The sequence below is a fragment of the Somniosus microcephalus genome, unplaced genomic scaffold (assembly GCF_052327205.1).
Source record: "Somniosus microcephalus isolate GS21.2 unplaced genomic scaffold, FLI_Smic_1.0 unresolved_chr1, whole genome shotgun sequence".
Lineage (NCBI taxonomy): Eukaryota > Metazoa > Chordata > Chondrichthyes > Squaliformes > Somniosidae > Somniosus > Somniosus microcephalus.
The window spans coordinates 133,739,498-133,753,130 of NW_028225179.1; the positions used below are offsets into that span (position 1 = coordinate 133,739,498).

Genomic DNA, 13,633 nt, shown 5'->3' on the forward strand with positions numbered 1-13,633 from the left:
TCTACCGCTGTACAAAGGGTACCACCCTTACCCGAACATCACAAAACACAGACACACTCGTGCACACGAATACAGGCCGACACTGCAGAACTGGAAACAAGAACTGGGACGAGAAACAAGAGCATCAGAGCTAAATTAATTCAACTGGTATAAATTTTGAATAATTCGTTCCCGTATCCATTTCAGAATAGTATCCATCGATTTATTTATTGCTATATAAATCTGAGCATTGCAGTTGGCCCTGCTTTGATTCACGATTGTGGTCTGATCCGGAATCCCATTCACACAAAGGGAAGACGGAGAATGCTCCCCTCGGCTGTCCTGGGCTACAATGCAGGATATCTGTGTTATTGTTCAACATTGAGCCGTTTCATCTAAAGACCGATACACATTTCAGTAAGAATGACCCCAAAAGAACATTTTAAAAAGTGAGGGGAGAGTTTTCGGGAAGTGTTGACAATATCCAGCCGCCCAGGTACAGAGTGACCAGCCCTGGTCTTGGCACTGACCCTTCGGGTCTGACAGGCGGGGGACAGAAGCAAACAGTTCATCCAATCATCGAATCACAGCACAGAAGGAGGCCACTCGGCCCATCGTACCGGTGCCGTTCTGTAGGGATTCCCGGGCGAGAGATGGGCAATAAATGCTGGCCTTGTCAGCAATGCCCACATCCGGGAATGAATCCAGAATTTGCTGGAGCGGGACATCTCACGGTTTGCCCCGTTTGGTTGACTTCTTCCCTCACCCTTCAGCGCGAGAAAATTTTGCCCCGCAAGTTGCTGGAAGTGCGGACTGTTAACAGTACGGCGAGGACAGCGGGGCATCTGGGACCTGGGTCAATGACGGGACCAACAGTCTGTCTAATTAACCAATGAGATTTAAGAATTGAGAAAGAAGCAGAGGAACGACAGAGAAGGAAATGGGGTGAATCAGGCACAGAAAGAGAAATAGAGAGAGGGAAAGAAAGATTGGATTAAGAGAGAGAGAGAGAAAAGATACAGAAAGGAAAAGTAAGCAAAACATTTTAACAATTTAAATTGCAAATTTTATAAACCTCTAACAACATTTTACTACCTGAATGAATGAGACTCCACAGTTTAAATTGTTTCCTTTCTGGATCAGTGAGGTTGAGTGGCATTGCAGGAACATCAATCTCGTCATTAAACAGGTTCTTATGATGCTAAGTTCCAGCGAGGAAATCTATCCTGAATCCCAGGCCTCCGTACTTTATAATTAGCGTCAAACCAGGAAAGTCAGGATGTAAATTTTAAATGGGATTTCTCCCAATCTCCCGCCCTAAGTTGTCCGGCTGTTTACGCCGTTTCTCCGGGGTTTGCACCGATTTTCCTCCGAAGTTATGGCAGGAAACTTGAGCTAAAACATAAAGTGTGTCTGCAGACAAATAACCGGCTGCCCTTTATTACAGGGCTGACTTTGCAGCTGTACACCTTGTCATTTATAAATACTTCATGTACTTGACCAGATGCCAGCAGTATGCCAATAAAATAAATCATTGCACTCAATTCTAAGTCTCCATTTTCAATAAAGTTAAATACTAGATCAGAATGTTCGATGGATTCCTGGAGAACACGGCGATCTCTGTATACAGAAGGTGAGAGTAAATTATTCCGGATAACACCCAGTGGGGACCAATTTAACTTGAGCGGCAGTGCAAAATGCGCGGTATCACCTGGGCCGCCTGTTATACACCTCGCCCAATATTCAGGTTAATTGAAGTCACATTTCTACCCCACACCTGTGATGGGCCCGAAAGGAATTTTTGCCAGAATTGGCTGCAGCTCTGTAATTTTTGTATCGTTCAGAAAGTGAGCGAAGTAATGATTGATATATTGCTGACATTATCCGGGATGGGGACAGGCTCCCGCGGTCCTGGCGATCTGTTCTGGTCCTGGATACACAAACATAAACACAACCAAGACAGGCCATATAATGAGAAAGTGACTTTGTGGCACTAAATCCAGGACCTCATGGTCACACACCTGCTGCTCACTTCTTCTGCTAACTCCACCCAGGCCTTCTCCGTGATGGCAGCAGTTTTCTTATTTACACCAGCGGGGAACAGCACCTCCTACTGGCCCTTCCAGCACGGAGCAGAACATCAAGGGCAGCATCTGTGAAACGAGGGCAACCTTTCCTCTCTGTGGAGCGGTGGTGACACCAAACACAGAAGCAAAATTCAAATACTTCTTCTTGTGTCGATGTTGAGGGCCCGGTGCTCACTGCAGTGCCACCACCCCCCTTTCCCCACACCACCACCAGCACCCCCACCCCGCCCCCACACACCCCCCGTTCTCAGCTCTGGGTTAATATCGAGGCCATTATACCGAGGGCCTGTCTGCCCTCTCAGGTGTAAGTAAAAGATCCCATGGCTCTATTTTGAAGAGCAGGTGAGTTCACCCCGGTGTCCTGGCTGCCGCGTTTCCTACAACTGTGACGACACTTCAGAAGTACTTCATTGGCTGGAAAGTGTTTCGGACATTTTGAGGTCATGAAAGGTGCGGGAGAAATGACAGTTTTTTTCTCTCTTTCTTTCTTTACATCAAACCAAGATTCTGTGGGCAGGTGATTAGATATTTCTACGCATATCATCAACTAGAGCAGGGGAGTCAAATTCAGACTTATCTGTTTGCTTTATGGTTAACATTAGCTGTTCAATTTAATTAAAATGAACATTTTGCTAAACAACTACAAACAAGAGGCATGAATTCACTCCCTAAACCTTTCCACCGCTCTCTCTCCTCCTTTAAGGCGCTCCTTAAAACCTGCCTCTTTGACCAAGCTTTTGGTCACTTGTCCGAATATCTCCATATATGCTCTGGTCTCAAATGTGTGTCTGATAATCGCTCCTGTGAAGCTCCTTGGGATGTTTTACTGTGTGAATGGTGCTGTATAAATGCCAGTTATTGTTGAGGGCGGAACTCGCAGATTGGGACAACAGGCTATTCTGGTGTCTCTGTCCGCGGCGCCTCACTTGTCACTCGCACAATGACCAGCTCGCGGGGCCTCGACAATCTCTTTCAGCTTTACCCGATGGCGGGAGGTCGAGCTCCCACAGCCGGAGTGGGAGTCACCACCGCCACAAGGAGCAGACGGACACGTCGGACAGCGAGTCGTTCTCCTTGTAGGTGGGAAAATCAATCAGCAGCCGACACCATGGAAAGCGGGAGAACAGGGATACGACCCGAACAGGTGAGGAAAACCGAAGGATCTTTGCCTCTCTCCCAGCAAGGGAAGGGCGGATCCTGGCTGCTGCTAGGTTTTCAGTGAAGCCTTTAACGGTGAAACTTTAATACTACATCCACCCAAACTATGGAAAATGCTCAGCAATAGTTCTGCACCTTTCTAATGTCAGTTGAGTCTGGAAACGCAATATTTGTGATATTAAATAGAATTTACAGTACAGAATGAGGCCATTCGGCCCACCTGATCCCTGCCGGTGTTCACACTCCACACCAACCTCCTCCCACTCTCTACTTTATATTTCCCTATCAACATATCTTTCTATTCCTTAAATAAAGTATAGCACAAATAGTAATGCCATAAATAACCAGTGTTTGGATGAGAGCTGGGTGTTGCTCAGGACACCAGGAGAGCTCACCTGTGCTAAGAATGGTGCTATGGAATCTCTTGAATCCACCTGAACTGGAAGGTGGGCCCTCAGTGCTGTACTGAAGTGTCAGCCTAGACAGTGTCAGCTGTGGCTCAGTGGCTGGCACCCTCGCCTCTGAGTCAGAAGGTTGTGGGTCCAAGTCCCACTCCAAAGACTTGGACGCACAATCTAGGTTGACGCTCCCAGTACAGTACTGAGGGAGTGCTGCACTGTCGGAGGTGCCGTCTTTAGATAGGCGGATAAGGTGGGAGGAGGCTCATGTGTAGTATAAACACCAGCATGGACCTGTTGGGCTGAATGGCCTGTTTCTGTGCCGTACATTCTATGTAACTCTATCGTGAAACGTATTTTACGGTCAGAGGGGAACCAAGTCAAGTATTGAAGCCTTAAATTAATCCAGTTTATGGAGAGTGCAGTATTATGGAGAGACCGGCTGGTCCTGACCCCCAGGAGGACTGAGTGCTGAGCCATGTGAGGTAGGAGGCCAGACTCGTGGGTACTGTAATGTGGTGCCATGTACTCGCTTAAAGTAAATTGGAGGTTTCTCACTCCAGGTTAAAGAGGAATCTAATAAAGGGTTTTCAAAGATTTGAGAGGGTAAATAGTGAAAGATTGATTGGTGAATTGGTAACAATCATAATGATTAGTATCAAAGACAAAGTTAGAAGTGTTTTCACACAGGGTTGTTGTATATACTTGAAGGATAAAACATTTGCAGGGCTATGGGGGAAGGGCAGGGGGTGGGAGTGGGATTAATTGATAGCTCTATCATAGAGCTGGCACAGGCACGATGGGTCAAATGGCCTCCCTCAGTGCTGTATGATTCCATGCTGACCACCATTTTGCGGACAGAGAGTTGGCAGGTTGATTGTGTCAGTCCGGTTCTGACCTGGGCACAAGGAGGGGCAAGAGTTGGCTGGGGAGGGGGAATGTCTCCTATTCCATGCAGTTTCTATTCCCCTTTCTCTTCATCAACCCTGTCCCCTGGGGAGATTGGGAGCTCGCTTGAGGTGTGTCCCCAGGCATGTTGGTGGACCAACCAGCCAGTTCATCTCGCAGTGATATTTTTCCCTTTCTTTCTCTCGTACTGCCGCCTCTGTCCTGGTGCATTCTTCATTGTAAAAAACAACTTTACGGGGCCGCGAAGTAGTGCGTTCTCGTAACAGCATTTCCAGAAATTGCTAAAGATGTAATCGTGAACCTTCAGGTCCCAATCTGACTTCAGCATGCACTAAAGCCACCTGACGCAAGATCTCCCTCCCTCCCCCACCACCATCTCTTTGCAGGAGCTTGTCTCAAATCACCCTGACGTCGAGTGTAGTATAACACCAATCTGTCACTGTGTTGCTCAGGTTCCGGCTGCATTTCGATAAAGAGAGCCGAGAGGAGATCGAGCGAAGGAAGAAGGTCATGCAGGAGAAAATGTGGAGCCCATTCCAGAAGCCGAACTGGAAGTAGACATTGTCAACATTTACAAGCCCGGATCTGGTGAGTGACGGCTGTGCTCGGTGTATTTTGTATAAAGGCCGACAGTTACTGTCCAGGGAATGAACAAAATAGTTTCAAAAGATTAAGTGTTTTTTTAAGTTTAATTGAGAACATTCCCAACAGAGCCGATGTTGCTGGATTCCATTTAACAGCTTTAGGTTGAAGTTTAGCATTCCCCCCGCTTCCTTCACCCCACCATTGGTGGCCTTGCCTTCAGCCATCTAATAGAAAGAACTTGCATTTATATAGCGCCTTTCACCACCCCAAGACGTTGCAAAGTGGTTTACAGCCAATGAAATACTTTTGAAGTGTAGTCACTGTTGTAATTTCGGAAATGCAGCAGTCAATTTTGTGCACAGCAAGCTCCCACAAACGGTAATGTGATAATCACCAGACAATCAGCGATGTTGGTTGAGGGAGAACTCCCCAGCTCTTTGAAACAGTGCCGTGAGATCTTTTACTTCCCCCTGAGAGAGCAGACGGGGCCTCAGTTTAACGTCTCATCTGAAAGACGGCACCTCCGACAGTGCAGCGCTCCCTCAGTACTCCACTGGAGTGTCAGCCTAGATATTGTGCTCAAGTCCCTGGAGTGGAAATCGAACCTACAACCTTCTGACTCAAATGTGAGCGTGCTACCCACTGAGTCACGGCTGACACCTAAATCTAGGCCCTAAGCTCTGGAAATCTCTCCCCAAACCTCTCCGCCTCTACCTCTCTCTCCTTTAAGACGCTGCTTAAAACCTACCTCTTTGACCAAGTGTTTGATCACCAGTCTTAATATCTCCTCCTTTGGCTCGGTGTCAATGTTTGTCTCATTACAATCCTGTGAAGCACCTTGGGACGTTTTACTTCATTAAAGGTGCTATATAAATGCAAGTTGGTGTTGGATTGTCAGCCTTTATGATGAGTTACTGATCTTGGTCCTGCTGCTGTGCAGAGAGGAGGGGGGGGGGGGGAATGAGCTTCCCCCACAGGCAGTAGGGTAGGGTAGTACAACGGTGATGACATCGGGCCAACAACCCAGCTGTTGAGCGTTCAGATTCCACCGTAGCAAGTTGTGCGATTGATTTCAGTAAATCTGGCTCCATGCTCTTCAGGTGAGGGAACCGACACTGTGGTCAACTCTTAATGAAAGAAAGAACTTCTTCCACCTCCTCAGGACCTCCCAAATCGCATCGCCGCCAGTGAAGTATTTTAAAGTGTAGTCACTGTTGTAATGTAGGAAACACGACAGACAATTCGCACAAAGCAAACTCCCACAAACAGCAAATAGTTAAATGACTGGGTAATGTGTTTCTGTTGGTATCAGTTTCGGGAGGAATGTTGACCAGGACACTGGGAAATCTCCCCTGTTGTTCTTTGAATCGTGGCATGGGATCGTTTATACCCACCTGAGAAGGCAGACAGGGCCTTGGTTTAACGTCCCATAAGACGGCACCTTTGACAGTGTAGCACTCCCTCAGTACTGCACTGGGAGTGTTAGCCTGGATTATGTGTTAAAGTCTCTGGAGTGGGACTTATTAAATCTCCCCTGTACAGTCCCTTTCCACCTGGCTGGTCCCATTGGATGTCTGGGTGACCTCTGAGCCTGGACAACACACTGGGCTGGGAGGAAAGCAGACAGTTTGTCAAAGTTAACTAAAGCAGTCACAACTATTACTAGGGATAGAGGAATGTGGAGCCTATAATATCACTTATTTGGTTTTTAAAATAACGCCCCTGATTTCTCAAAGGTCTGGAACTGAGTGACACAGACCAGGAAGGCCCCAGGTTCGTGCTCTGGCCTGTGCTGAGCTCGCTGATCACTGCTGAAGTGGTGGTAATGTCATTATAATTAGCCTGAGTGACCCCTGGGCTAGAGGAGGAGGTGTGGAGTGGGAGGCGGGGTGGAGTTCAGCCGGGATTCCCGCTCCTTATTCCGCTGGAAAATGCCTGTGCGGATATCGGGTGACGACATGTTCAGGGTTGGCCGCGATGCCTTCCACGGGCGAATATCCTGCCGGTTAGTCTGGTGCGTTGAGATTGGGTGAGGTACTGAGTGGCAGCTGGCCACCGTGGAACTGCACCCCAGCGCCTTCAGGAGAAGAGTGGAGGAAAATCATCAAGAATGGACGGTGCCGTCCCAGGGTTAATGGGCAGTGGCCAGTTGAAAGGGGCATCAGCAGACCCGTGCTGGGTAGAGCAGGTTTCTGGCTGTTCCCTCCAGCTCTGGCCTGGGGCTGTAGCTCGCTTCACAGAAAACCTGGATTGTTCACATTCCGCAGTGATCAGCGTTTCTGTGACTGACATTGCTGACGTCACACACTGTAAAAACTGCCCTGTCACCAACAGCAGCCGCTACGGCAGGAGCCCCATAACCCTCGCCCACAGCAGGGACAATGTCACCACAGATGTTTTTGGAAACATGGATTAATAATTTAAACAAACAAAATTGTTTAACTTTACCCTCAACACTGTGAAAGACGTTGGCACCGAGAACTGGAGCACTTCCTATTTCAGGTACCCAGCGTCAGCATCAAGCACTGCCAAAGCTCAGTTGGATACAGAGTAAAGCTCCCTCTACACTGTCCCATCAAACACTCCCAGGGCAGGTACAGCATGGGTTAGATACAGAGCAAATCTCTCTCTACACTGTCGCATCAAACACTCCCAGGGCAGGTACAGCATGGGTTAGATACAGAGTAAAGCTCCCTCTACACTGTCCCATCAAACACTCCCAGGGCAAGTACAGCATGGGTTAGACACAGAGTAAAGCTCCCTCTACACTGTCCCATCAAACACTCCCAGGGCAGGTACAGCATGGGTTAGATACAGAGTAAAGCTCCTTCTACACTGTCCCATCAAACACTCCCAGGGCAGGTACAGCATGGGTTAGACACAGAGTAAAGCTCCCTCTACACTGTCCCATCAAACACTCCCAGGGCAGGTACAGCATGAGTTAGACACAGAGTAAAGCTCCCTCTACACTGTCCCATCAAACACTCCCAGGGCAGGTACAGTACGGGTTAGTTATAGAGTAAAGCTCCCTCTGTACAGTACCATCAAACACTCCCAGGGCAGGTACGGTACGGATTAGATACAGGTTAAAGCTCCCTTTGTACATTCCCATCAAACACTCCCAGGACAGGTACAGCACGGGTTAGAGACAGAGTAAAGTTCCCTCTACACTGACCCATCAAACACTCCCAGGGCAGGTACGGTACGGGTTAGATACAGAGTAAAGCTCCCTCTACATTTCTCGATCTATGTGCCTTGACTGAACCTGAAAAGAGCGCCCCCTATTGTACCAGTCTGACATTAAGCCGTCCTGCAGTCTCTGAGTGACAATGCAGTAATAAAGCCAGCTGTGTTTTGTGGGCCCTGCCCAAAAGGATGTGGGTTGAGGGAACCAAGAGTCACTTCCCTTGAACTCAGAAGACATTTGAGACTTTCACCCTTATCATTCTGGACTGGATTTAAATCCAGGGATAACTGCAGCACACAGTTTACTTCTTTCACCCTCCCCGCAACGTAAATTAACATTGTGTTTGTCCCAGTCCAAATGAATTACATTTACATCACTGGAACTGACTAGGCAACTAGCTGACTATTAGGTGTGACCAGTCAGGATGTCCTTCGGCCTTCCCCCTACCTTGGAGTTAGCTGTAGTTCATTGGGAACCACTCTTGCCTCTGAGTCAGAAGATTGTGAGTTCAAGCACATAATCTCAGCTGACTCTTCAAGGCAGCACTGAGGGAGTGCTGCGCTGTCGGAGGAGCCATCTCTCGGATGAGACATTAAACTGAGGCTCCATCTGCAATAGCTGGTGGACATAAAAGATCCCACAACACTATTTCGAAGTAGAGCAGAGGAGTTCTCCCCGGTCTCCTGGCCATTATTGATCCCTCGACAAACATCACTAAAAACAGATTATCTGGTCATTATCACATTGGGAGCTTGCTGTGTGCAAATGGCTGCTGCGTCTCCTACATTAGAACAGTGACGACAACTTCAAAAGTACTGCATTGGCTGTGAAGCACTTTGGGACATCCTGAGGTCGTGAAAGGTGCCATATAAAATGCAAGTACTTTCTTTACTTAGAATTACATAGAATGTACAGCACAGAAACAGGCCATTCGGCCCAACTGGTCTATGCTGCGTTTATGGTCCACACGAGCCTCCTCCCACCCCTCTTCATCGAACCCTATCAACATATTTGTTTCTCCCTCATGTGCACATGTGGCTTCCCCTTAAATGTATCTGTGGTATTTGCCCCGAATACACCTTGTGGTAGAGAGTTCCACATTCTCACCACTCTTTGGGTAAAGAAGTTGCTCCTGAATTCCCTATTGGATTTATTAGTGATTATCTGAATATTTATGACCTCTGGTCTTCTACTGTATCATAACCTTTCATAATCTTCATGACCTCTATCAGGTCACCCCTCAGCCGCCTCTAGGAAAGTCCCAGCCTGTTCAGGCTTTCCTGATATCTACATCCTCTCAGTACTGGTATCATCCTTGTGAATCTTTTTTGCATCTTCTCCACTGCCTCTACATCCTTTTTATAATTATGGAGACCAGAACTGTTCACAGTACTCCAAGTGTGATCTAACCAAGGTTCGATAGAAGCTTAACAAGAGGCTTTTCAATTCTATCCCTCTAGAAATGTACCCCAGTGCTTGGTTTACCTTGCAGGGAGATTCCTGCTGGATGTAACTCACTGGGGAACCAAACCTGTGTCCTTTCTGTGGTGCTGGGTGTTAGACCTTCACCACCGGGTGAAGTACAGCTTCTGTAAGACAGATTTTGCTTTTTGTAAGTTGTGCTTTTAGATGATGTTTGTTTTTCTCTCTCTCGTGCCCAGTGTTGGATTTTCCAAAACGTTCTCCTTGGAACTACGCAATGACGAAGGAGCAGCTTCTGGTGCAGGAGGAGAAGGCATTCCGTGAATACCTGGATAAGATTTACAGCACATTTGATCCTGTGAAACTCAGTTACTTCGAGCACAACTTGGAGGTGAGGAGAGCGGCCATCGCAGATAACAGTCGCCGAGATGATGCCAGGTGTAGGAAGCTATAGATAGGTGGAAAACTTGAGATAAGAAAGAACTTGCATTTATACAGCACTTTTCATGATCTCAGGGTATCACAAAGCACTTTACAGCCAATGGAGTACTTTTTGAAGCATAGTCACTGTTGTAATGTAGGAAACACGGCAGCCAATCTGTGCACAGCAAGCTCCCACAAACAGCATTGGGATAATGACCAGATAATCTGTTTCTTACTGATGTTGGTTGAGGGATTAACATGGGTCAGGACACCGGGGAGAACTTCCCCCTGCTCTTCTTTGGAATCACTCCATGGGATTATGTCCTCCTGAGAGGGCAGATGGGGCTTCGGTTGAACGTCTCCACTGCAAGACAAAAGATACTGGGGCTATTTCTAGTGGAGCAGGGGTGATTTGGGGTGGTTTATGAAATTATGCAGGGTCCTGATAGAGTGAAGAGAGAAAGACTGTTTCCTCTGGTTGGGGAGTCAGTGACGAGGGATCAATAATTTGAAATTGTCACGAAGTTAGTGAGGAGAGGGATTGGGAGGAATCGGAGTGTAGATCGAAAGAGGTTACCCTGCCATACCTAGGGTATATTGTGGAATTCTGGAACCCTTGCTATAGGAAGGACGTAGCTGAGCTGGAAAAGATGTACAGGAGAGCTAGTATCTGGTGGGAGGGTTGGTTGGCTGCTGCCTGGTGGAATGGGTCGGGTGCTGCCTGGTGGAATGGGTCGGGTGCTGCCTGGTGGAATGGGTTGGGTGGTGGCTGTGTACTCGTGCATTTGTTTTTCTCTATGTACCATTGTAGTTAGAACATGTCTTGAAATGTTTCGACATGTCTCCATGCAGAAAATGCACTCTGTCCCTGACAGTCATCTATTCCTTGCATCATTATCGCAGTTTTTATATTCATTCTTCCCCTGTCTCTGTCCTGTAGACCTGGCGACAACTATGGAGAATCTTGGAGATGTCTGACATTGTATTGCTGATCACGGACATCAGGCACCCGGTATGTACAGCGAACGGGCCTCGGGTTAGTGGCTTCAGTCTGAAAGAAGGTTCGGACTGAACAAGTGTTGTAAATCTTTGCACCAACGATGGGGTAATTGCTACTGCAATATGTAAACTCACCGTTTGCTGAATGGCTGCTGGTCTTGGTGATATCGCATTAGTTGCTCTGATGTATCCTGGGTGATGTTACTGTCACATGAAGTGTCTGTCTCTTCATTCCTGACACCACCATTGTGGGCATGTTGCTGCCCTGGTCGGCACAATGGGCCTCATTGCCATTATGCCATCGCGTCCTCTTTGCCTCCGTTTAATCTCCCTTCATCCCGAAAAACAGGACTTTTTCGGGTTGGCAGGCTGCAACTAGCGGGGTACTGCAAAGATCAGTGCTTGGGTCTCAGCTATTTACAATCTATATTAATTACTTAGATGAAGGGACTGAGTGTAATGTATCCAAGTTTGCTGATGATACAAAGTTAGGTGGGAAAGTAAGCTGTGAGGAGAACGCAAAGAGACTGCAGAGAGATATAGACAGGTTGACTGAGGGGGCAAGAACATGGCAAATGGAACACAATGTGGGGGAGTGTGAAGTTATCCACTTTGGTAGGTAAATCGAAAAAGCAGAATATTTTTTGACCGGTGAGAGTCTGGGAAATGTTTGCATTCAGAGGAACCTTTGGTGTCCTTGCACATGAATCACAGAAAGTTGACATGCAGGTACAGCAAGCAATTAGGAAAGCAAACAGTATGTTAGCTTTTGTTACGAAGGGATTTAGAGTATAAGAGTAAAGAATTCTTACTACAATTATACAGGGCATTGGTGAGGCCACACCTGGAGTACTGTGTACAGTTCTGGTCTCCTTACCTAAGGAAAGACATACCTGCCTTAGAGGGAGTGCAACGAAGGTTCACTAGCCTGGTTCCTGGGAGGAGGGGATTGCCCTATGAGGAGAGATTGAGTAGACTAGGCCTAAATTCCCTAGAGTTTAGAAGAATGAGAGGTGATCTCATTGAAACATATAAAATTCTTAAGGGGCTTGACAGGGTTAATGCTGAGAAAATGTTTCCCCTCGCTGGGGTATCTAGAACACGGGGTCACAGTCTCAGAATAAGGGGTCGGCCATTTAGGACTGAGATGAGGAGAAATTTCTTCACTCAAAGGGTTGTGAATCTTTGGAATTCTCTACCCAAGAGAGCTGTGGATGCTCAGTCGTTGAGTATATTCAAGACAGAGGTGGATAAATGTTTGGGACCGAAGGGATTTGGGGATATTGCGGGAAGGTGGAGTTGAGGTAGTAGATCAGCCATGATCCTGTTGAATGGCGGAGCAGGCTCGAAGGGCCACCTGGTTTACTCCAGCTCCTATTTCTTATGTTCAGTGAGACTGCGCAATAACATCTGCTTCTTGTTCATTGTACTCACTAATGAGAAATCGTGCCTTTCAGTTATGGCCTTCCTCTCTTATCTCTTCCTAGTACATCCATAACTAGCTCTTATTCATACAGTTGCCTACTTCCACCTCAGTGACATCGCCCGTCTCCGCCGCTGCCTCAGCTCAGCTGCTGCTGCCACCCTTATCCAGGCCTTTGTTACCTCGAGACTCGACTATTCCAAGGCTCTCCTGGCTGACCTCTCACCTTGCACCCTCCGTAAACCTGAGCTCCTCCAAAACTCTGCTCCCCGTATTCTAACTCGCACCAAGTCCCGTTCACCCATCACCCCCTGTGCTCGCTGACCTACAGTAGCTCCTGGGCCGGCAACGCCTCGATTTTAAAATTCACATCCTTGTGTTCAAATCCCTCCATGGCCTCACCCTTCCCCATCTCTGTAACCTCCTCCAGCCCTACAGCCTTCCGGGATCACTGCACTCCTCCAATTCTGGCCTCTAAGGCATCCGCGATTTCCGTTGCCCCACCATTGGTGGCCGTGCCTTCAGCTGCCTGGGCCCTAAGCTCTGGAATTCCCTCCCTAAACCTCGCCACCTCCCTACCTCTATCCTCCTTTATGACACACCTTAAAACCTGCCTCTTTGACAAAGCTTTTGGTCACCTGTCCTAATGTCTCCTGATGTGATTTGGTGTCAAATTTTGTTTGATAACACTTCTGTGAAGCGCCTTGGGATGTTTTACTACGTTCAAGGCGCTATAAAAATGCAAGTTGCTGTTGTTTCCTCCCTTCCGTGTTCTTGACTGATTCACTATATACCTACTATTTTTCTTCTCTCTTGTCATGGACGGTCAATGAGGCAATGTCTCCTACACTCCAGGCCCAACCTTGTCCTTTGCAGCTACCGCAGAATCAGTTTTTAATGTGTGTATATATGTGTATATATATATATATATAGATATATAGATTAGTATATGTAGCTATATACACACACACAATTATATTTTATAATACACAGACATATTAAAATGTTACTCTGGCTGTTCTACCTGGTACACCTGCACTGACTGATTTCTTTCTTGAGCCAG

The 13,633-nt window shown here is 47.3% G+C and overlaps 1 protein-coding gene across 1 annotated transcript in view; it reads left to right on the plus strand.

Annotated features, from left to right (window-relative positions):
• LOC147095880 (guanine nucleotide-binding protein-like 1) overlaps window positions 1-13,633 on the plus strand; it is a 176,426-nt gene that overhangs the window by 162,432 nt on the left and 361 nt on the right. Inside the window, exons 4-5 of the mRNA XM_085973734.1 lie at window positions 9,965-10,116; window positions 11,089-11,160. Of these exons, the coding sequence (XP_085829860.1) occupies window positions 9,965-10,116; window positions 11,089-11,160 (224 nt within the window). The remainder of the gene's footprint in view (window positions 1-9,964; window positions 10,117-11,088; window positions 11,161-13,633) is intronic.